The sequence below is a fragment of the Athalia rosae genome, chromosome 4 (genome assembly GCF_917208135.1).
Source record: "Athalia rosae chromosome 4, iyAthRosa1.1, whole genome shotgun sequence".
Taxonomy (NCBI): domain Eukaryota; kingdom Metazoa; phylum Arthropoda; class Insecta; order Hymenoptera; family Athaliidae; genus Athalia; species Athalia rosae.
Window position 1 is genome coordinate 14,583,633 of NC_064029.1, and position 23,578 is coordinate 14,607,210.

Sequence of the window (23,578 nt, forward strand, 5' to 3'; positions counted from 1 at the left end):
CAGACAATGCTTGTACTAAATTTGATTTCACCGTCGCGCGATTTCAAGTGCAGCGTAAGATTTCCGTTCCTCTTCCGGTTCACCTCGTTTCCAAGATCGTTCGGATAACCCGAGAAAAATCGGGAATCGGGTGAACGTGAGTTCGTCGTCGAGCGAAGTGTTCTACGTCGAGATTCGCGGGATCCGAAAATCCCTTGGACGAAAACCGCGTCTCCTTATCGGCTTAATTAGAATCGCCGATCCAGCGAGTCTTGGGAATCCGCGAACCGCGCTAACCAGAGCAAATGATTGTTCAAACAAATTAAGGTGATTGCGCAACATTCCGAACAAACAACGTTTGTTAAGTAAGCGTATATATACACGCGTATATTATCCTCCGTCACCCTCCGCCCCTTTTCGGGGTCATAAATCATTTGAGAAATTAACCTCTCTAATTGGTCCTCGCGTTAATGTCTCGTGCCTCGCTGACGTTCGGAGTTTAGTATTTGGTGTTTGGTATCTGTCACGTTTCCTACGCACCAGATACATCACTTTCCGTCCGAGCAATTGCATTCTCTCCTTCAGCTCCGACGTCAATCTCGAAGAAGATTAACAGCCATTTCCACCCCCCCTCGACCGCCCCCCGTTCGAACGGATATAATTCTCACGTTCTCGCGCATTATACGCTCAGACGTATCAATCTTCCCTTCATTATTTTGATAACGTACGTATACGCGCAAAGCCCGCGCTCGCTCGCGCGAATACAACGGAAGTAGGATTGATGAAATTCGAACCGTCCTGACCAGAGTTTGTTAAAAATAAATATTCGTTGCGAAAGAAAGAAGAAGAGTAGGCTAGTGTAGGCTTTTTTACAAGCTCAATAGTCTTTTCTTCTTTTTTTTGGGATAGTTGACGGACAAATATCACTCCACCGAATTATTCCCACGAATGACGTATCAGATTTCAAAACTTTTTCATCGAACGGAAACTCGTGAATCAACATCCGTTGGGACGACGCGGTGTCTTCCGTAGCGCGGATGTCTCTTGCGCAAGGCAATCTTCGAATTATAAGTAACTTAAATCTGGAGTGGAAGGAAAAAAAAAAATTGAAAAAAAATTTCCTGCCAAAAATGAGGGAATAAAAAAAAAGCATTTTTTTTATAATTACCAATGAGGTGGCATGATATGATCCAATTTCATAGCACCGTAATCACAATATCCCAACGAAATGGAGAGAAAAAAAAAAAAAAAAAAAAAATGTCCCGATGCACGGCGTGATCAGGATCACCTCTTGCGACGCGACGTCCTTCCTCAGAATACGTAGGAACTTTTCGACCGCGAAATTCGAAATTCGCCCGAATCGTGACGTTCGGTAACTCCGTTGGTTTCGGAACTAAAAAAATTTAATCGTGTCATTGCCACCCACTACGCCCGAGAAGTAAACGCCAACTGCAGAGTGTATCGACGTTGGCTCGGTCGAGAGCAACTTCTTCTTCTTCTTCTTCTTCTACTTCTTCTTCTCGTTTCCCGCGAGCCGCCGACTCTCGCGAGTAGCCGCCACCACAATAGAAATGGTGGTGGGAGATCAAAGCGCTGACTGTACACAACGAGTAAAACCGAGCTGCAATAACTGTGTACCGTATCCCCTTTATACAAACGCCCGATGATCACGCACAATTGCGGAGTACGTAAGATCACTTAAGATGGTAAAACCACGCGTCACAGTGTCTTCGCCTCAACGTTTTCAACGTCGACGCGTGCGTTCCGCGTAGAGAATACAAGCGATAACGCTTACACTCGTACGTACGTACGCCAGGCATCTGATGGATATCCCGCTAATTGACACACGCGCGATTTCATGGCTTCGTTACCGACTCAACAGAGTAAATTGATTGGAAATTAAAACCCCTTAAGGATATACATACTCCGCGAATAGAAGGTTCTATCCACGATACAACATGGTTCGCGACGGACGCGTCCACCCGGACTCGAGACGCTCTTAATTATGTCATTTCAATTTATTCTCGCACACCTTTCGTCGCGTAGCTACGGAATCCGTTGCGTAAAATACCACGCTATTCCGACAACAACCCCGTCCATTCGGCCGTTCTCTGTAAACCTCCGTTTATTCGATCGAATTGAAATTACGGTAGCTCAACGTGATACCTCGGCGTGTATAATTTTCTCGGCGTATCAAGGGCGTTGATCCTCGAGCTGCCCACGGAACAACGAACTCTACTTCCGTTAGGGTCAAATCATCGGTCGAATTAGTTCGGGTGCCGAGTGAGATCGTCGGGAATCTTTCTCCAGAGGAGGGAGGTAACGAAAGAAATAAAAGACTCTCCGCCATTCCCTAAAAACTGGCGCGTAAACAGCGACACACGCGTTACGTTGGCGTGCGGAGTTCCAAGACTGGAAGTGTGCCTTGGCCGGCGAAGAAAAATCTACTCGCGAGAACGGAGACGAGGCGAGTAAGGCCAAGGTAGTGGAAAGGAGAATGTTCGTTGTTGCGCTCGCTACGTTGCGTGGGAGTCGATCGCCACGGTTTTACGCCGAAGAAAGGGAATACGGAAGAGGTGAAAAAATTGGGAAAAGGTAAAAAAAAGAGCGAAACGAGACGTAAGAAAATTACGGTAAACGACGAGACCGCGTAATCCTGTTTGCGTAGGTACGTATAGAAAGACGAATCAATTGCCCGGGGAATTTTCGTTCACGCTCGCGGTTAGGAAGCTGCGCAGGTATTAGAATAAAATAGGAAAACCTTATTCATCGCGGGATCTCAAATCGTCACCGTGAATATTAACGGAGACTGAATCATTCTGGAGTTTTTCCAATTCCCGCGTATTATTATCGTCCAACAAAACCCAGCTTTGGCATAGTTTTAACGCTATTTTAAGAAAACGACCGTAATCCAATACACAGGTAACCCGATACTTGTGTGCAGCGCGAGCTTGCACATCGACGCGCGCGAACCAGCGCAGGTATCGTAGAACGGAAAATTTAGTGCTTCAAGTTTTTCGTGTTATCTGTGAACGAAAAAAATAAAAAAAAAAAAATATATAAAATAATTTGAAAAGGTGGCCGCTGCTCTAAATCCATCGTCAACGACGTTGTAGATGTGTGGTCTATTACTCACGATACGTCGCGATACACTTGCGAGTTTAAAAATAAATTTTCCACACGCACCTCTGGCGAATTTACCTCTGAGAGATTTCCACCGTTTGGATTTCAGAATTCTCTCAGGTCCGTGCGACTTTATTTCGAAAAAACGTTGCCTCACCTGACCCTGCCGCGTCACGCGCTACGTTCCGTACATATTTACGCTTTTAATTAGGAACGGACACATCGACTCCCCGTACTAAATCTTACGCGCGCGGCTACCTCGAGAGATGTTAAAACGTGCGGTGACGGTAAAGAAAACGTGAGCGCGGATCCGTCAATCGTTACATAACGTCGAATGAGCCGGTTGCCCTCGGGGGCTCGCGTCGCGCACCTTGGCCGTCAAAATTTCACGGTAGAGAGAGGTGGTATTCGTTCGTTCGCGCCTCTCGCCAACGAACACCTCGAGGAGGTTATCGTGTGCCGGTGTGAGAAGAAAAAAAAAAAATCAGACACCGGAATCGAGATAATCCAGAGTTACGTGGTTCGACGTGTCTGACCTTTCGCAAATGTATGAATGGAGGATAGAGCGGTGGTGCCTTTTGTCGAAGGTTCAACCATGCGAGTCCCATCCGTCCATCGATCCATTCGTCCGTTCGTTTGCGCGTCGTGTGGTTTATTACTTCCGTAAGCTTTTCTCGTTACGTGATCGTTCATCGTCGGATTTTTGCGCAGCTGCGGGGATTATATTGTTCGCGCTAAAATCCGGCTGGTTCGCAATCTGCGGATGATCGATCGAAATCCAGGATACGGAACGAAACGCGTCCGAACTGTTATTACCGCATTGCGATCAAGATCCGCGGGGGGTTCGCGCTTTGTAAAACAATGTCGTCGAAGCCAGCTGCGTTTCGAAGCGGTTTGCCGACCGAATCATCCTTGGCGCCTCGACAAACCGTAGACGCAAAGTTGTTCCAGCCGCGTTTACGTTTCAGTATTGCAGCGAATCTTTTGATACATTCATTTTCTAATTCGAATCGGCTGACCTTGACCGATTCATCGAATCTCAACTCTGTGCGAAAATACGTTCGTACACGTAACTCCGATAATGCAGAATCGAGTATTTTGTTCGTCTGCAGTCAGTAGCTGCGGTTGGTGTAACGTCTAAATATTTACTCTCCTCGATTCTGCGCCTGTTCGACCACGGGATATACTCGCACTCATCGTCGGTGTTTGGATGTGGGCGGAATATTTTGATTTCCGTGAATTTTTCACACGTGTGCTTCGATGCTCTGAATTTTTAGGAGTACGCAAAAACTACTACGCGACCGTTCGATGATATTCCGGAAAGAAGAGAAAGTGGAATGAGAAGAATAAAAAAAAAAAAAAAACAATCCGTAAGAAAAGCGTTGAGCAAACTTGCCGTGGAAATTGAGTGGTGGAAAAGTTTTCATAGAAATATATATACATAGGGGAATGGGGTTTTCGGTCGGACGTCCGAAAGTAAAAGAAGAGTCCTCTTCCAGGTTCAACGTGGTCACTGACACGAATGAATATTTTACAGCAGTATATGACGCGAAATGGTCCGCGTGCGTCCCGTCGGGACACGGGGACACCGGGGACACCGGTGGTACCGCGACCGACGCAAGGAGAACACGGAGGGATGCGGAGAGAGGAGTAGAGAAAAGAATGAGAAAGTACGAGAGGGAAGACGTCCGGAGCACAAGAGAGACCCCGGCGAAGGTAGAAATAACTAAACGCCAGGACGAATTCGCAGTTCGAGCGCGTAGCCAAGCTTATTTCAAGTCGATCTCCATCCGTCCCTCTCCCTCTCTTTCCATCTCGCCCTTCGTCCCATCCCTTCGTACCTCCCAGGCGAGACGAGAGAGCTCCGTACCTTTTTTCTCTAGTTTTCCCAGCTCTTGCCTCGCTACACATTCGCCGCCTCTTATTTTATTCCGTACCACGGATCCGCGGAATAAGATATAAGCTGCAGTTTATTCATCTCCCTGTTTTAACCAAGAGTTTCGCGTAGTCCCACCCTCCGTTTTACCCGGATCTTTCGTACGTGGAATTTTACTACACACGTTAGACACACATACCGACGGACGGTCTTCTTTCCGGCTTTTTAACACCGTCGTCTCTCCGTTGTTTTTTTTTTTTTTTGTTTTTTTTTGTTTTCAAATCTCGAGTACCATTTTCAAAATTAACCGAGTCGGAGCTAAACGAGACGCGCACGAAAACCACACACGCTCTATTCGCCTCCCCCGCCGTTCATTCGGCTGTACCTCGGGCTCCGATATCGCTTACATCGATCCGACTCATCTCCAACGAGTTTATATGACCGACGTTGTTACGCGGAGAACACAAAACATTAGGAACCGAATGATCGATTGCCCAAGATCTCGGGGATACGAGAACGGAAGCCGTACCGCACGCTGCACACGATAATGTCTCATTCCTTCCCCCGGCGTTTCTTGATCGATCCGACCGCGACGATACAACAGCAGACACACGCACGCACGTGTGAGTGCGGTAATCGAAACGCCAGCAGGTGTTGGGAATCCGATGAGCGAAATGCCGAATCGACGCGTCCGCAGAAAGTGATTTAGTTAGCCGCGGCGTATAATCGTTTAAAACTTGACCGTCCGAGAGATTGCGCGCATCAACATCACCAAGTTCGTTGGGCTCTCGGACGTCTCGGATAAATCGACGATATTATCTCGCGTACCCCCGTTGATTGGAAGCGCTCCCCGGAGCGGTCCCCCGGTACCGATCTACGCTCGATCTAATTCCGCCGTACGCTATGACGTGTGTCCGTACGAACGAACTCGCGTTCGAAACGATATCGGTTCGAATTGCGTTAATGACTGGCAAAATGGCAGACGAATTTTATAAGAACTCACGGCATTGTAACCGGCTTGACCGGCTTCGCGTTTCTTTAGCTACGTCTGCGCTCAACCGCCCCCGGCAAAATTCTGAAAAACTTACCGACAAAGTGAATCAGCTGGATATTTTTGTTTTCACACCGCGAACACGACGGTCGTCCAAACGATGCGATAAATCGTCACGATTTTTTCTCTAATCGACGCCATTTTGCGAAGCGAATTTATTTCGAAAACGTTCCTCTCTTCCTTCACGCCGAAAAAAATCACTTTCGAACGAACATTGTTCAACAGCGCTAATTGTAAGTCCATAATAGATGAGCGTGGCTAATCAGGAAATGTATTTGCAAAGGGGCCACCTTTTCAGAACTCCGGCAGGACCAAGACCGCAATGTCCTCGTTCGTCGCAGGCCAAATTGTCAATTACGGCTTGCAGAGTAAACGCTTGACATTCGTCGTACCCGAGGGTAAGAAGCGTAGCTGGTCCGATTTCGATTTGAAAATTCGTCCGGTAGTGTTTGACGTGGTACGCGTAACGTTGAAGGGAAGGAGAGAAGACTTATTTGTTTTTGACAAGGTCCGAGACTGCGGACGTTAAAAATTTTACGATCTGGGTCGAACGACTCTGGAAATCATCTCGTTTCTCGTTCTCTCTCTCTCTCTCTCTCTGTCTCTCTACCGAAAGTATGCCAGTCTTAAAGAGCGACCCAATTTTTTTTTTCTCCTGACCTTATCAAAGGTGCGGAGGAGCAGAGGAAAAGAGGAAGGAGGAAGAAAAATAAAAATAAAAAGAAACGAAAACGCATTTCCCCTCTCCGATAATTAATCAACTCCATTGCGCGCACGACTTTCACGAATCGAAACCGGACGGAGGAAAAACTGACGATCGTTTATTAAGTATTAAGCACACATAACGATCGAGACCGAGCAGTGCTCAAGAGTCTTCGACGTTGTAACGTGTCAACATCGTTCACGCGGGGTCAGCGTTAAACGAAACCAAAAAACACGTTCCGGTCCTCCCACGGCTCGAATTCCGACAAGGTTTGAAAACCTTTCACCCGATCGCGCCTATATCGCGATTCGTTAGAAATTGCGAGGAAAATCATTTTCGAGTCATTAGTTGCGGTCGCACCGAACGGACCCAGGGCCATTCCTGATCATTATCATTACACTCGTTGTACCTACCGCCACCTCCTGTCTCGCTCCTTCTCCTCGTTCTTAAAAATAATTTTTCTCCACCTTCCCGCGGGAATAATAATGACATCCAACGTACGATATCGACACTTGGATCGGATTACTGTTCACTCGTACAGCGGAACGATCGCTTAGATTCACCGGTTGTTTACGGTGTCGGTCCCTAATCGCTTGGACGAAGTCGAGCGCATCAACACCCTCTGAATATCGATCAACGATCGAGTATTTTGTCGTTGATAAATCTGAAGCTTTTCAAATTCGCCGGTTGATGCACACCGCGCGCGGTTCGTCGATGTTGAAAAAGGGAAGAAAAATTCTCGCAGGAAAAGACAAGGAAACTCTGCCGGGGGTTTCTAATTTGTAAATAGAAAAGGAGAGAATATACGTATCCCCTTATACCTGTGTAAAATAATACTCCGTATGAAAATCGGAGGGAAAGAAAATCGAGAGAGAAGAGTTAAAGCCGGGGGACGGAACGTCGCTTCTTACGGGGGTCTGGGGGGGGGGGGGGGGGGGAACAAAGGGGAATCTACACCGAGCGTCTAGATCGAACCGGTTATAAGGAGTAGCGAAGAGATCGCCGGTTGCACCTGTACACCCTCGATCTTCTCCGGTTCGTCGTATAGCCACCTACCTACCTTTTCAAACCCTCGAGGAATCGATCAGCGCGGTCAACTTCCTCCATGTTTCTCAACGACGCTGCAGAGAGAAGACGTCGCGATTCAAAGATCGCACATATCCCTTCGGACCGCACCTCCCAACAATTCGCAATTTCTATCCCATTTCGAGTCATGGTTTTTCAATTGAGCGAGCGAAACTTTTTCATCTTTCTATCACATGGCGGTCGTGAGAAAGAGGAAACTAAAAAAGAATTGCTGAGAACTGGAAAAACTTTGTGTAATTGAACGAAATTTTGTTGTTCTTAATTATACACCGTGACGAGGGAGAAGCGAAGCGCTCGTTATTAGGTAGCGACACTGAAAACTCTTCAAGTTTTGTCAAATTTTGTGTCAAGCTCTGTCGAATCAGGTATAAAACAAAAAAAACAACGGCCTGCGGTGGCCCGAGAGATGAGAAAGGAAAAAAAAATGAACTATGAAATTGAATTTCCGATTGAATTAAAATCGAGGATTTACATGGTGAAAGGGGAGAAGAATTTTAGTTTCCGTATCGTTCGTGTAGGTGAAGGATTCTCTCTCATTGGTTTTACGAAGCGCGACCGAAGTTACCCGTCGCATACTGATACCCGACCATACCGAGCCGTGGACGAAGGTATAAAGAGCGTGTTACGGAAAGACTCGGAGAGACCAACCGCGTTCAAAGCGATGTAGACTCGGTCCAACGAAGCTGATGATAAATCGCGGAACACCCGCTGCATAAATATGAGAAGATCCGGTGCGGAATAAGCCGTAGTATAGCGGAATGAGCTGTAGTCGCACACAGGTTCAGATATATATATATATATATATATATACATATATATCCGCGGATTGCAGAGGACAATCTATTTATTGAAGCGATTCCCTAGGGCGCCACGTCTCAGTCGGTCTGCGGCGGATCATTCAACGTTCACACGGAAAGTTGGTTAAAGGTAGATACGGAAATCGGCCCTAAGGCGATACCGGAGGAACGGCAGCCCGTAGATTCCTTGAGTTTAATAATTATACGCCGCGTAAATCGACTAACAGTACGGATACCCCAAAGAACGAGCGAGACGCGTCGACCGAAAGATAAAAAGTTTTCATTCAAACGCGCTCTCTGTACACTCGGCTCGATCATAAGTGGTGTGGTTAGACACTACGCGATGAGATTTCGATTTGTACAAAATATCCCTGGGGAGAATTTACCTACGATCGATGCGGTTCGATCACCACCTCTGCTGTGCACCGTTGCGAATTCCCCGACAGGATTTTTTTGTACCAACCCAAATCTCACCGTTTATGATTAAACCGAGTGTACACAGAAATTTGTCGCCCTCGTTTCGTGTAATCTGGTCTAATTTACAAAGAATGGCGAGTTACAGGGTCGGTTGGTCGCGTATCATCGCATGGTCGGGTGGTGGTTCCGCCGTGCCATCCGGATAGCGCGGTGTAAAATGCAATTCACCAAGAGTTGAATCGAGCGTGATGTTGTTACACGGGAAACGAGAGAACGATTGGAAGTGTATATATAGTAAGAAAACGGGATGTAGAGTACCGGATTTTATCGACGTGTCATTTGTTATTCGAAAAGTGCCCTTTGCCCCGGTGATGGGGACGCGACTTCCGCGAGCACTCGCTTCCTTTTCTATCTCTTTACTTTGCCCGGCCCCCCCCCCCCGTTCGGGTCATCCCGAGAGAATCGCGGGGTTCGACAATGGAATTCGCAGTCGAAACGATCAGAGCATGTAAAAACAGCGAGCGAAATAGAGAGAGAGAGTATTGAGAGGAGGAGGAAAGGAGGGTGGAAAAAAAGCTGCGAAGAAGAACGATCGTAGAATCTTTTCAACACTTCGAAAAAAGACGTCGTTGAAAAATACGGAACCGATGGCGAAAGACGACCTTTCTCTCCTCCTTTTTTCCACGCTGCAGGCCAACTGCAGCTGTCTAAGCTCGTCGTCGTAAGCCACGATCGGTTCAGAGCGAAGTCCGAAAACTTTGGCAAACTTATTTTCTCCCCTGCACTACATCTGTATTCACACTTTATTATCCGAGCCGTCTGCCCCTCGTCTGACAGATCGCGCCTCCCGCCTCCTCGCAATTCACGTTTTTGTTAAAAACCAGAAAAAAATCCGGAAATCGAAACGAAATAAAATTCCGGACCGTTCGCAGCGATGACGAGAAAAATCAATCCGCGGAGGAGACCGCGAGGGTGACGTTATGTTTTCGTATTTTAATAGAAATTACTCACGATTGGCCGGCGCGAGGAAACTGAGCGGACGTCGTCATCACCTGGACATCGTACGGCGATAAGAATAAGAAATAACAACAACAGAGAACGGTTGTAACCTCGACGATGACAGCGTCGCCGAGCTGACTCAGAATCTTGAATGGTCGGTCGGTGGAGAATATATATTTACGAGATAACATGTGCCAGCAGACTCGTTGGCGACACGGAAATAGATTTTTCGTTTGCCCGGTTCGTCCGCGTTTATTCTACAAAACGTCGTTACACGGTTACACCCCGTCCGCACTAATTTTCCCCGAGCTTTTGTCCATCGACGCGATCGCGGGACGGAAGGAGAAATTTTTCGATCCTCCGAGCCGCGTACGATTAACGGCGGTGTTTTAATATTGCGACACTTTAACTCAACGTCGATAACTCTTTTGAGAGTGCTCGCTCCTGTAGAAAAAGGCGTTACAGGCCGCCTATACATCTCGGGGCCATCTGCCACCGACACAACCAGTTTTACCCAGCTAACGGCAAGCTCCTCTCGCTCAAGGACCATTCGATTTTAAGTCCGCAACGATAGCGAACCGACCTTCGTATTTCTGCGGGTCGATGTAAAACTACACGTACATAATTGCGGTAATAGAGCGGAGGATTCGTTGCGGTTTGAAAGAATGAATTAAATTTTCGTACAACGATACGGAATTCGATTCGGACCTGTGCCAAGAGCTACATCATCGCGGCTGGAGAAATCTCGCCGCTTAAATTCCACGCTTGGCACAGCGTTGATTGAACCTGGACGGCCTAGGTATGTGCGGAAAATTTGAGAAAACACATTTCCATCGGACGCGAGAATCTCTGACCCCCGTTTAGCGATATTTCCATTATTCCGTGACATTATTTTTTTTTTTCTCAGGGAAATTTGGAGCGCGATTGTACTGCAGATTTTCAACGGTTTGCCAAGAATAACATAGAGCAGGTAGCTTATACTCCAAAGCTAGATGACGGTTAGCTAGCGTTAAAAATATACCAAGAAAATTGCACCACTCTACTTTGCCCGGGAATTTAACGCCGGGTTTTCTCAAAACTTCTTTTTCATTGTATCGCTACCTCGGAGTCGACTGCTATTGTCATTTTTGCTTCGGATTCTTCTTATTGTTGTCGTACTTTTATCCGTTCCGATAGGGTATTTCCGACGACACCGGAAATAGTTTTCATAGAAAGTACAACTTTTGTCATTTAGTCGACTACGAGAATCGGCGAATGGAAAATCCAAACGGCGACGCCGGAAAATGAAAAATGAAAGTCAAAGTAAACCGAATGAATTTGAAGAAAAGAGAGAGAGAGAACGAAAAAAAAAAAAAAAAAAAAGGAAACCGACGAACCGGCAACTCACCTAGTCTGAAAGCCCTCGAATTCTTCTTGCTGCTCTGTGATGGACGCCTCGAGATCGAGGTAGGCTCCGTAGTCGCCGTCCTTGTAGAGCTGAAGGGCCGTATCGTCAAGCTGAAACAGAGAACGACGAGTGGTAGAGTTATTTTACCGTGTACTCTCTCCTACGACCACCATCGGCAACTTGGATTGGTATCGTATAAATGATTCAAAGATGGATGAAATTGCTTTCGCGCGGAGTAAACTTTAACTGCAAACGTCACCCTCCTAGAACAACGTTCGCCGTTCTCTCTACACTGTCGTCTGAAAATCAAATCAATCGTCTTTCCAACCGTGAGCTATGAATCTCATCAACCGGCTGATAAATATTCCAATCGTTCGATGCGCGCCTAATTTTTCCGGTTCGAGGAAGGCGAGTGCATGGGACACCGAGAAGGGGAGAAAAAAAAAAAGAAACAAAGAATGGTCGGCCGCTACGGAAAAGCGAGGAAAGTATAAACGAGTAAGCGGAGAGCGCACGCCGGCTCGGCGGCCGTGCTGACCCATATTTCGAAAAATTCGTGGTTCAAAATAGTTTAGCAGCCGGTGGCACGCAGGCGTAGAAATAATCTCGGTATTAGTAGTCGGATACCGCGAGACTTTCGGTAGTAAATTCAGCGCACCGGTTCTTCTTGTTGTGAATCCGTTTGGAAAACCAATAACGGGCTTATACCACTAATGGAAGTACCGGTGAATAATGCAAAATAGTAATTAAATTCACCCCTGATCAGTAGAACGCAATGTTGCTATTCACTTCGACGTATTTTTCCCCGGGTCCCTTTCTCCTTCTTTCCACCGTCTACGATATAAAACGGATGAGCTTGCGGTGCAGGTGAATCAATTTAATCCGTACGTACACACCGGGCAAAAAGGGTTGAATATCCCTTGTCCGCGTCTGAATCCTCCAGCTCTTGGTTTTACACGCTTTTCTTTCTGCGTTCTTTTTTTATTTTGTTTGTTGTTTTTTTTTCTTGTCGTTTTGTTTTTTACAACAGAGGACGTGTAAAGAACAGTAAGTGGGGAAAGTACTTCCAAGTTGAGTGAGTAGCTATAAAATATACGACCCAGGGAATACCGATACCAACGACCGCTAGGGAATTTCTCCCGCTGCTGGACATATTACACATTGATTCACGTATCGAGGAATCTACGTATGATACATTATACATACGCACGTGCATCATACATACTTTGGATATCGTTACGGGGGGAGAGGAATATACGCGCCGGTCGCTACGGTATATAGCGGCTGTATATTTATTTTCCTACACACACACACAACCCGGTAGACGTCAAATGTGCCTCCGCGATCGCGTGAATACATAGCCCGTGCGTTCGTGGGTGTATACGCGTTCTAGAGTCGGGCGAAGATCGAGTGGCGTTATGTACGTAGATCTCCATATGCATAATACATGCGAATATACATAAATGTATGTATTACATGTATACTACGGTAGGCGTACACATGCAACGAGAGTCTTCGTCGTCGTCGTCGTCGTCGAGGTGGAGATGGTCTGGCGACGTAACGAATCGCCTGGGAGTCAGGGGCGGTCGGAGGTTTCCTCTCAAGTTCCCCGAATAACGGTAAGGCTTCACCGCGCGCGGCTCTCTCTCTATCCTTCAAGGGTTTCCCATTTCCTCAGTTGAACACCTGCCAAACGGTGAAACGTCGCAACCCCACAGGTGTGGCGCATGTTAAGCCCTGCAGATATATCGAACCAAAGAACGAACGGGGAAGGTTTTCGGTCGCTTGTATTCCCTGCGCTACCTTTTCACCTCCTTTGCCAGACGCTCGAAATCCCGAGCAAAATCATGGCGCTGCGCAAATCGCTGCGGATGTTCGTCCGGGTAACCGCTCTCGATCGGGCCGAGGAGCGAGCAAAATTTGAAAGATCTCGGGAAAGCGGAAGACATCCCTCTCCGTGAACGTATACCTCCGACGAGGACCGCTTTGACGCGATTTTTTTTTTTCTCGCGAGGGTACTTCATCCGGATTGTTTTCTCTCCTACCTTTTTTCCTCCCAACGACAGAAATCGTCGCTATTTTACGTACGGATAGAAACAACCGTGTAAAAAAAATATCTCTCAAACGATATTTGCCTTTTTTTTCCCTGCTTTTTCGTCTTTTACTTGTTCTTTTTCCGAATCACGCGAGTCAACCTTTTTTTCGTCTCCTTCTTTCGCTTTTTATTTTTCAAGAAATTTTCTGCACACGGTGTGAAAATATTTGATTTTCGTCGGCACGGCTGCGTAATCTTCCCCCCCCTTAAATAAACAGCGCGGGTTTGGTAGGTCGGTCGGTTGGTTGGCTGATTATATTCTCGCGCAGTGTAGGTATCGCGGGTCGGTTTGACAATCAAGCCGGCTTAAAGCTCGCTAAAACGAGACAAAGTTGAGAATAAAAATAAACGCCGGTTTTAATGTATTCCACGGTTTTGATAATTTTATACGGTAACGTCGTCCACCGTATCTCCGTCGTGTGTATAATATGTACGTATGCATGTGAAACGCCATTAAGTCAGTTTCAGTTTTGAAAGTCGGCCGAGACAATAATTCAACGAACACCTATGATGTCGTTAGTGCATATCGGCGTGCTTTCGATAGCCTTAGAACGTATTTCAACCGGTGGGATATACCGTTGGAAAAATTTTTCAAACGAAATCGCGGTTAATCATGGCATTTTTACGAGTGAGCGTATTCCACACACGACCGTTGCCGTGGCGAAGAGATATTCGTTCGGAATGCGCGAAACTCGCTAAGAGAGAACGGAAAATTTTTTGCTCTGAAAAGCGAAAAAATTGGAGACGATTCGATAAATTTTCTAGATAGAATTGTTCCCGAGATCGAAAATTGAAATAAATTGAAAGAAATGAAGAAAAAAAAAGCCAACGCGATGCGGCGAACGCGTGCAACGCAGTTAGGTTAAAACAAAGAGGAGAATGTAGCGAAAAAAAAAAAAATCGTACAAAATACGAGTAGCGCGAGGTGCAAAAGTAGTTTGCGTTACCCCCGGGCGGTGTCAAGAATCCTGAGAGATATGTACCATAATAGCGGCTTGAGGCCCTGCAGAGCAATTACGATTTACGAGGGCAGATATCACGGTGCTGTTAGCTAGGAAGGACTTTCAACGTCGCGTCTGATGGACAAGCCGAGAGAGAAACTCGTACTCTTGAAAATCACGGGTAAACCGAACCTCCGGGTATAATATGCGAATTAAAAACAAATTACGAACTAACAAACCTGGCTGAGCTCGCGGCTCGCGGCTCGCTTAGCGGCCGGTAGCCCGCACTGACAACTTTCTTCTGAAAATCATTAAATTCCGTTAAATATGTGGACCCTTGACCCACGCCAGACGCTGAAAAATAACCCGTAGACCACGGCCGAGACCGCTCGCTTGGAGAAGAAAAAAAAAATAAACGAAAATTAAATAAAATAGTCGCTACGTTGCTCTCAAATTTTCTCGAGTCACTCTGTCGCGATCATTATAATGCTCGGCGTACGGCTATTTAACAGGAGAAAACCAACTTTACGTCGCTGTATAAATAATAATCGTTTTCGAAAAGTCCGATTGCGAGAGGAGGACAGGATTTGAAAACTCTTCTTTTTCAACCGGGTCGAACTGTTGCGAGTGTACGTGATTTTTTTTTTCTTTGTTATTATTTACCACCGTTGCAGTTACGTTGTTACATTCGTAAAAACTTGTTGTATGCACACGTGTACATGTATGTATATATATATAAATTCATACAACAATTGTAATGCAAAAACTTAGCTATGCGCATACATAATGTATCAGCGAGACTGATAATAACTGGCAGCTCGATCTCCGTCATAAGAGGCATAATTAGCTCGGATCGTCAGCGTTGACCCGAGTTGGATAGAAAGAAACCTCGCGACAAAACAGAAATGTACGCGTCCGCGGGCTGCGTAAACGATGTTTTCTAGTAATTTCGCAGCCAGCCAGCCATCCATCCAGCTTCTGCTTCTACGTTAAAATTTACCTTTGTACTTTCCGGGCGAAAGAACTTTTGTGAAAAACCATATCGTCGCTTGCGTCACCAACGGTATAAATTACGTAATACCGTCCAGGACGTAAGCCGCATATCCGCGACGACAGTGAAACCTGCGAAGACACGGGACTAACGTAACGAGCAAAATAGCCTCTTTTAAATATACATATACCTCCCGAATTATCGTCGTCGGATGGGAACGTTAACTTATTGTTAGTCTGCTCAACGATAAGATACGCTTTTCGATGAAAACGAACACAACTAGCCACTCAAATGATTGGTCATACCCACCCCGAAATCGTCACGGTCATATTCCTCGTCCTCCTCTTCTTTTTTTTTTTTACACCGCTCTTCAAAAATTAAACGCAATCATCGTTGCAATCGATGAAATTTGAACGGAAATCGCAACGGGTAATCCCACCCCGATCCATCCGCACGTAGGGAGAACGGAGAGAAAAACAATCAACGCGCGTAATACGACAAAACTTTTGAAAATATTCAGCCCCCGTGCACGTAGATGGCATATGCACGTCCAACTTTCACTTACAATTAGTCGTCGTCGAGTCAGTCGATGGGCTAGCTAGATTACGAGAAGAATCGCTTAGATTATTATATACCCATGCGCAAAGCTTGTATAATACGTGTGTATACCTGTATCGGTCACGAAGCGCAACTTAGAAAATCGTCGATCGTGTAGGTGAGTCATCGCTCTTGGCGGGACTAGAAAAAGAAAGAAAAAAAAAAAAAAAAAAAAAAAAGGGGGCCAAAGTCGTTGGCCACTTCCACGTTGTCGTTGCACACCACATTTCGTTATTACACACGGTATGCATACAAGCAAGTATATCGCTTCGGCGAAACGGTTTCGTCGGTCGCGGATTTTCATCGGATTTAAAAATAGAACGGTGTTTTCGTAATAACGTCGCGGGGGGAAAGTTTAAGTTCAATTACGTGTATTATACACGCGGCGGTAACGTGTACGTTTCTTTTGCGTTACATACCGTAGACCTTGCAGTTCCTACGGCGCAACGTCTATAATACAAACCGAGCGAGGCGTCCGAGCGACGCGGCGCAGTTGTCCATTGTATGAAATAAATCAGCGACGGTGTTTTTATTTCTGCGTGGGCGGCAGTCAGCTGGAACGGAAGAGAGAATCACGAAAGGATGGCGCAGCGGCCGGGCAAACGTGTTTCTTCGAGATACACGCGGTACGTACGTACGTATGTACGTAAGTACGTGTGTACGAAAACTCGGTGACTCGAGGTGCACCGAGTACAGAGAAAGAGAGAGAGAGAGAGAGAGAGAGAGAGAGACTTATAAACCCGAGATCGTACGAGACGCTGGCCCCCCGTCTTTTCTTCGCCTCCCTCCGTTCCTCCGCCCCGCGATCTATATTTCCTATCTTTCCGATCGCCTATCTATATATATGTATACACGTTCCCCGGGTCTTCCCGATCTCCGAGATTCCCTCTTCCTCTCCTCCGTCCTATCGAATGACTCGTGGCCGTTCGACCGAATCTCGTCGATACTACTCCGTTCGCATCCGAGTACACGAAAGTGAGCCAAGGCTGAAGGTCACAGTTCAAACTGACCGACGAACGTCCCACGATCTCAAAGATATCGAAGCACACACTCGCACACAGAGAGAGAGAGAGAGGGAGTCTGAAAAAGAGTCAATTTATACGTGTACTTTATAAACGGGCGTAGGCAGATCGTTGCCCGGTATACCTCCGTCATTCGCGTGATATAATTCCGTTTGAAGAATATATAAAGTACGTTATACCGCGGCCGGGGTTATCCACCTTTGTCTGTAAGCCACACGTCGTTGAAGGCACGAGGAGACGGTGTGTACCGCGAGTCATACTCTCGGCCGTATGAAATCGACGGTAAAACTTAGGCCACGTCTTCTGTAGGTGTGCGACGTGTACGACGGAGTCTGGTGCTCTCTCTCTCTCTCTCTCTCTCTCTCTCGAGGCTGTGCGGTACACAACGTACGCCAAGAATCCCTCGCCTTGTGCCTTCCCCTCTGGCTAAACAATAGGCTACGTTCAACGTATGCAGAGATTGTACGATAGGGCGACCAACCTCTCATACTCTACGTTCAACTCGCTCTCACGGCAAACAATATGCCTACGCGAACCAAGAGGCGATATTATATCGACAGCCCGTTCTCGCCGCATCGAAATCTCTTTCTTCCAAACCCCAATCTCGTCTACGACCGTAACAACGACGACAGCTATTTTTTCGATCGACGAGTTTTTCGATAATTTCTGTTTCGAACTCCGTACAACCGACCGTATCGTTGCCGTCGATCCGCGAACGTCATACGGGTCAAATTGCACGTATATAGATTCCACTCGACGTTGTATCTCTACCGTGGAGATTTATCCGTCGTACACCCGTGTAAACGCTGTTACATGTACGTTATCGCTCGTTTCCGTATGGGTGGAATATACAATATATATACAGTAGCCTTTGCAGAGGGTATAATATATGCACACACGTAGACGAGCGATGTAACCCTCTGCGAATCGCCGGACATAAATTTGCCAATAGTCCCCATATGTTTACTCTGTTGGGTATTTGGTAGGTGGGGGTGGTGGTACCGGGGCGAGGGGTTGTCAGTCGTTGAACCGTAGGACCAGATGGGAATTTAGTTCCTCGTTCATCAGTTCGAATACGGGGGAGGGAAGGGGGGGAGGGCGAGGAGGGCAGGATTACATCGGGTCAGGGTTCGCCGGAGGGTCCAATTCTGTTGCGTAAATATATCGCGAAACCACCCCCAACGTACAATGTACAACGCGGAGGAACACCGGTACGGTTTTTGTCCACCGGACGGTCCGGACACTTGGAACATTGTTTTAAATTATTTCTTTTTCTTCTTTTTTTTTTTTTTTGTTTTTTTCTACGGGGCATGACCCACGGATTTCCCACGGATGCGTAGAGAGGACCACCCACCCCCCCTCCCCCCCTCGGCTTTCGATGCGCTACACATTTAATAGTTGTCTCGCCCACGCTCAACTTCGAGGAGATGGGGTGGACGCGTATCGCCCGATTAGTTGCGGGAATAAACTAACGCATGTACTCGCACGTTATGTGTACCACGTATACAGAGGCGTGTTTGACTGTAGATGAAATAAAATAGTAGTGGAGAGAGAGAGTGGGAAGAGCGATGTATATTCCACTCGCCAATGATGAAGTAATAATTATCGTTGCCCGGTACTGCAACGCAGCTACCGCGGCGGTCGATGTTAAATTGAATTTAATCGACGTCTACGTTTTTCAATAACTTCTTCATCTGTCCGTCGAACGTAACGCTATCGGCTCGTAACGAGCGTCGCAAGAGTGTGTGGAAAAAATAATTACGACCACCGTTGCGTTGAAATGACGCTTGTGTGATGTAATTTCATGGACATCCGACAGTAGCGTTCCGTCCTCACGATTATCGTCGTGAAAATTTTTCAACTTCCCACTACGAAGCGAAGGCTGCCGACGTCGAACGTCCTCATAAATGAAAGACGATGTTACGCAGGTGAGTAACGAGATTTGATTTTTTTGTCGCCATTTGTTTTGTTTCTTTTTCTTTTTTTTTTTTTTTTTTAACAGTAATGAGAAATTTATTAAATACTTTACGTAATCGATTTATTTATTCTTTCAACGCGACCTTCCAACCTTTTTTTTTTTTTTTTTTTCTCCATTCAGTTCTTCGGATACCGCGGTCTGCCGGGGATCGAAAAAAAGGAAAAATTGAATAAGGTATACGTATAATAAAAGGTAAGGGAAAAGGCGAGTAATACCGCGAATGAAATCCCGAAGCCCCTGTTATTGTTAGAGACAGCGTTGTAGGCATTCGTATTAAAAGTTATCCAGAAGTTTTGGGATCGATATGCATCGGTATACATCGTCGCTTGCACCGTTCTAGCGCGATATAGTAATGACAACAAGAAAAAAAAGTGCGGCGTACGGATCCGAAATTGTTTGAGTCGCGCACACGTCCGTATAATGGAGATTTGAATCCCATGACTACATGAATACATATCGGACCGCGACACGGATCACGTGTATCATTATACATCTCGCGATGCACGCGCAATACATGCAATCCGAGGTGTAAAAAGGGTCGGAGTAGCTACCGGGACGAAAACGAACCAAGCTACGTCAAAGGAATCCCAAACGGTGAATAGCTTAAAAATCGTCGCCTCCTCGTGTCGCCGCATAAATAGTTAAGTAAGAGACGCGTATAGAGTGTCACGTAACCTTAACCGGCCCCCAACTTAATCCCCGATACAGTAGCCTATCAAATGCAATTTGACCCTGGTGCACCGAGGACGGAGGATTAGCGGGACGGACGAGAGGCCTTTAACGTGCGGGTCGCGGCTCTGTGATCGTGTTCGGAAAATTGACCGACGCGCTCCGATCTCGTCCGGGAACGGGGGAACATATCTGTCCATTTTTTCAATCATCGAAGATAACGTGGGAGGGTACCGCGCTCCGGAATCCGTACGAGGGAATTTTTACGCCACCGCCGCCACCACCGCCACCGCCGCGCGGCGCCCGTCTCTCTCATTGTTGAAGGAATAAATCGCCGCTAACCGTCCTCTGCATCGCTCCATATTATTCCATGAGAAAGCCGTGAACTAGAACAACCTGACCCGAATCTAACCAGCTGCCATTCGAACTTGCGCCCGTCGGATTCTCTGTGCTCTCTGCGCGCCCACCTTTCCGCGGTCAACTGCCCCGTTATAGTCAGCCTCCGGTATATCTCCGCTATTCACTTTATGGTATTTACAGTTACGGGGGATGGAGATTCAACGGCAAAGTCGACGGTTCTCGTATCCTACGTAGGATGGAGGGGGAGGGGGCAGGGGGCAGGGGGGTCAAAGAGATTCACATTCGGTCGTCCCGCGAACGACCAGCTCAGCGTTACCGTCGCACTCTGTACGGGGTCAACGGGAAGCTATTAAAAATTTTCAAACGCTCGATTTTCCCGCTGGTGGAAAAAATATAGATTCGAAGGCGTGTGAGAATGTAAAACAGTTTCGAGTCGCCGGTGTACGGGTAGGATGAAAAGACGACTGTAAAGAGGAGAACGAGAGGAGTTGGCAGCGCCAATCAGTTCGCATTGTGCTTCTTTTCATTGTCGACGCCCTCGATCTCTGCCCGAGAAAACGTTCGATAAAATTATAGGTTGCAGTCCGACGCGGAAGAAGAAAGAGACAAAAATGAAAAAGGTGGGGAAAAGAAAGAAAGAAAAAAAAAAATACATTGGGGAGGTATCGCTCTACCGCTAAGCCAACGCGGTATCAGTTCCCGACAACAATGGCGTTCATTCATATAATGGAAGAAGAAGAGGTCCGGTTTCACAATGCTCGCGAAATGGTTAGTTTACCGGCCGACGCGAGAGAGCCGGTTGTTCGGTATATATTATATGGAAATCTCCTCGCACACGTACACCGGCGCTATATAATGCACGGCGTACCTGTGTTAAAGTTTATAGCCCCCCCCCCCCCCCCCCCCGCTATCCTTGCCGCTAAGGATTAATTCGGTGGTTTCTGACCATTATTCGCGGTGGCCGGCCTCGCTAAATCATCGATAGTTTCCCTGCACAACCCGTCTCTAATTGCGGCAAGATTGCAAGAGATGAGTGAATTTAAACGCGCGCGCGTTAGGCGAACGGGGTATCGGTCAGCCGAAAGAAATTTCGATTCCTTATCGGGGAAAACTCGTCGCGGGATACAGCGGATCGGGGTGGTATCTCGCGATGGGTGCTGTGGGGTACTCGTGTTTCAATTTTGTGATTTTCTAAGATTCGATCCCGAAAGTTGATCCCCGGAAAATTGGATACGCGATGGGATTCCGGACGAATGGTATGAAAATATTTTCTAAATAGAAAAAATCCCAAACTACTCCGTACATCCCCCGTCACTTTAGAACTCGGCTCGTTCAACCGTGACCGCGGGTACGACGATCTTTCCACCGTATTCTTCGTCTTATTTGTTTTTTTTTTTTATTTTCCGCTCTCCTCTTTCTCATCGCCGATGACGAAAGAATAAACGGCACAAACGCCGGACGATCGAGTTGTCGAGATGGCACCTGCTACGACAAACGCGGAAAAGGGCGTATCGTATTTTCATTATCGATTTAACGAAGCGAAAATTATTACAAAACTTCCTCGGATCGCCGACGATCTCGTAACCGATACGCGACCGTCGATTCGGTTCACCATGGTGCGAATAATTTTTCACCGTTTTTCATTCGATCGGGGGCAAAAAAAAAAAAAAAAAAAAACATCCGAACGAACTTCGAAGTCAACCCTTACAACGCTGCACATCGCGTTACACCTCGTAGCTTACCGGTGCGCGTCTCTCCCTGCAGGAAATCCCGTTGTAACCCGAGGTAAACTCATCCTTCAACTGTTACGAGAAGATATATATATATATATATTCTAAGGATCGGATATTCCCGGGTATAAACTTACGCTCGGAGGAATAATGAGCGTTCATATACACCGGTGTAGCGTACGTACGTACGTACGTAAGACCTGCACCAGCCTAGCTATTTGGATATCGAATCATAACGGAGTGGAAATACCTACACCTATATTACACACGTCCAAAGCGATTCCACCGTGGAGATCTTCGATCGCTGCACGACGTTGCGCCGCACAAACCCTACGCGTCGCAGGTAGTTACGTACGTACGTACGTACGTGGACGTAAGACGGATATTTTCTTAGTCGGATGGACGTTGCCGCTGGCTCTGGAAGAACGGTCCGACTACCGGGGGCCGCCTTCAGCTCTTAGAGAGCCTTACAAATTAACTCGGAGCAAAAAGAGAACGGATGACGGTATTTACCTGCGAAGCTCCTACCTTCGCGTCGGCTAGACTCGGCTACAGACTTGACGAAAATGGATTCAGAAAGAACTGCGAAAATGGATAAGATATGCATGGAATTTATGTATACGCGAGAGCCGAGAGACTCGTAATTGAGAGACCCCGAAGATTCTGAGGAAGTTTCCAACAATTTTTAATGCCGGAATCAACGAGGACGGGAAAATTTTCTCTCTACTACCGATGTGAAACAGCGATGTATATTATATACACTTTGCTACTTCACTCACTTTCGTACGTTTCGCTACGCCGATATTACGCGAACGTCTGGAAACCTGTTCTAATAATTTACTCTCTATGATACGTAAGATGTGTTGGAGATCAACGCTCTAGTTTCAATTAATATTACGTACAAAAATTACGAACGAAAAGTTGGAGCGTTATTAATGTCTAACGCGTGTTCGAAGCGATCGAAGCGATAATCGCCGTCTGCGAATATAAAATCTTTGAATGTGTAGATAACCTTTGATTAGATAAGAGACAAATAAACAATGTATATCCGCAGCTGCAACGGGCCTGACGTTAAATTCAATTTTGTGCATCTGGGACGATAAAAAATATTGCCGAAGATAACGACGATCGAATATCAAAGAGAGTTCTGAAAATCGGCTAAGACTTTTCGTTTCAATGCGACACCGTGAAATCTTCCTGCCTTCGATTTCCTTGTATAGGGGAAGCCGGGGCAAGTTGGAGGCTGGGGCAAGATGACGAATTGATTGTTTTTAGAATATTTTGACAGATAGCGCCGGGTAAGTTATCAAAAAGTGTTAAACACTCTTCTACGCAATAATATTTGTGATGTAGCTAGCGTGGCAAGGTCATCCGGCTTTTTTACGGAGGCATTGTGGTTTCAGACGTGTGCGAAGTAACATTTGGAGCTCAAGAAAATAGTTGTAGACAACTACAGATAAGCAAGATCGGACTTGTGAATTAATACTTTATATCTATACGCATATAGATCCTAGAGATCATAGAATCTCCGAATTTTCACCAATGTACTTTTTGTGGGGTTCTTTTTTTGCAAATAGTAGCAAATGGGGCAAGATGGTGGGGGCAAGTTGACGGATCGTCCTTATCGAGATCTTTGCATGTTGTTTAGTTAATTGATATTTAGGCTACATACGATTGTGCAGCTCATTGAATAATTCGATAAATAAATAAATGAATAAATTTATTCACCATTCAATGTTGGCATGTTCTAATGTCGAAGGAGCAGCTCAGTTCGTTT

General features: G+C 46.4%; 2 protein-coding genes across 19 annotated transcripts in view; one reads left to right on the forward strand and one right to left on the reverse strand.

The window, feature by feature from the left end:
* The window catches only part of LOC105694068 (FH1/FH2 domain-containing protein 3), a 63,681-nt gene that overhangs the window by 19,922 nt on the left and 20,181 nt on the right, over window positions 1–23,578 (reverse strand). For 17 of the 18 annotated variants that reach the window (XM_048654319.1, XM_048654320.1, XM_048654316.1 and 14 more), the window contains one exon: window positions 11,419–11,528. In XM_048654319.1, the coding sequence (XP_048510276.1) occupies window positions 11,419–11,528 (110 nt within the window). Of the gene's footprint in view, window positions 1–1,147; window positions 1,447–11,418; window positions 11,529–23,578 lie in introns of those variants that run through there. The other variant, XM_048654330.1, reaches the window with a different exon arrangement.
* The window catches only part of LOC125500698, a 28,781-nt gene continuing 24,159 nt past the window's right edge, over window positions 18,957–23,578 (forward strand). The window contains exon 1 of the mRNA XM_048654362.1: window positions 18,957–18,992. Within this exon, the coding sequence (XP_048510319.1) occupies window positions 18,972–18,992 (21 nt within the window). The 5' untranslated portion in view covers window positions 18,957–18,971. The remainder of the gene's footprint in view (window positions 18,993–23,578) is intronic.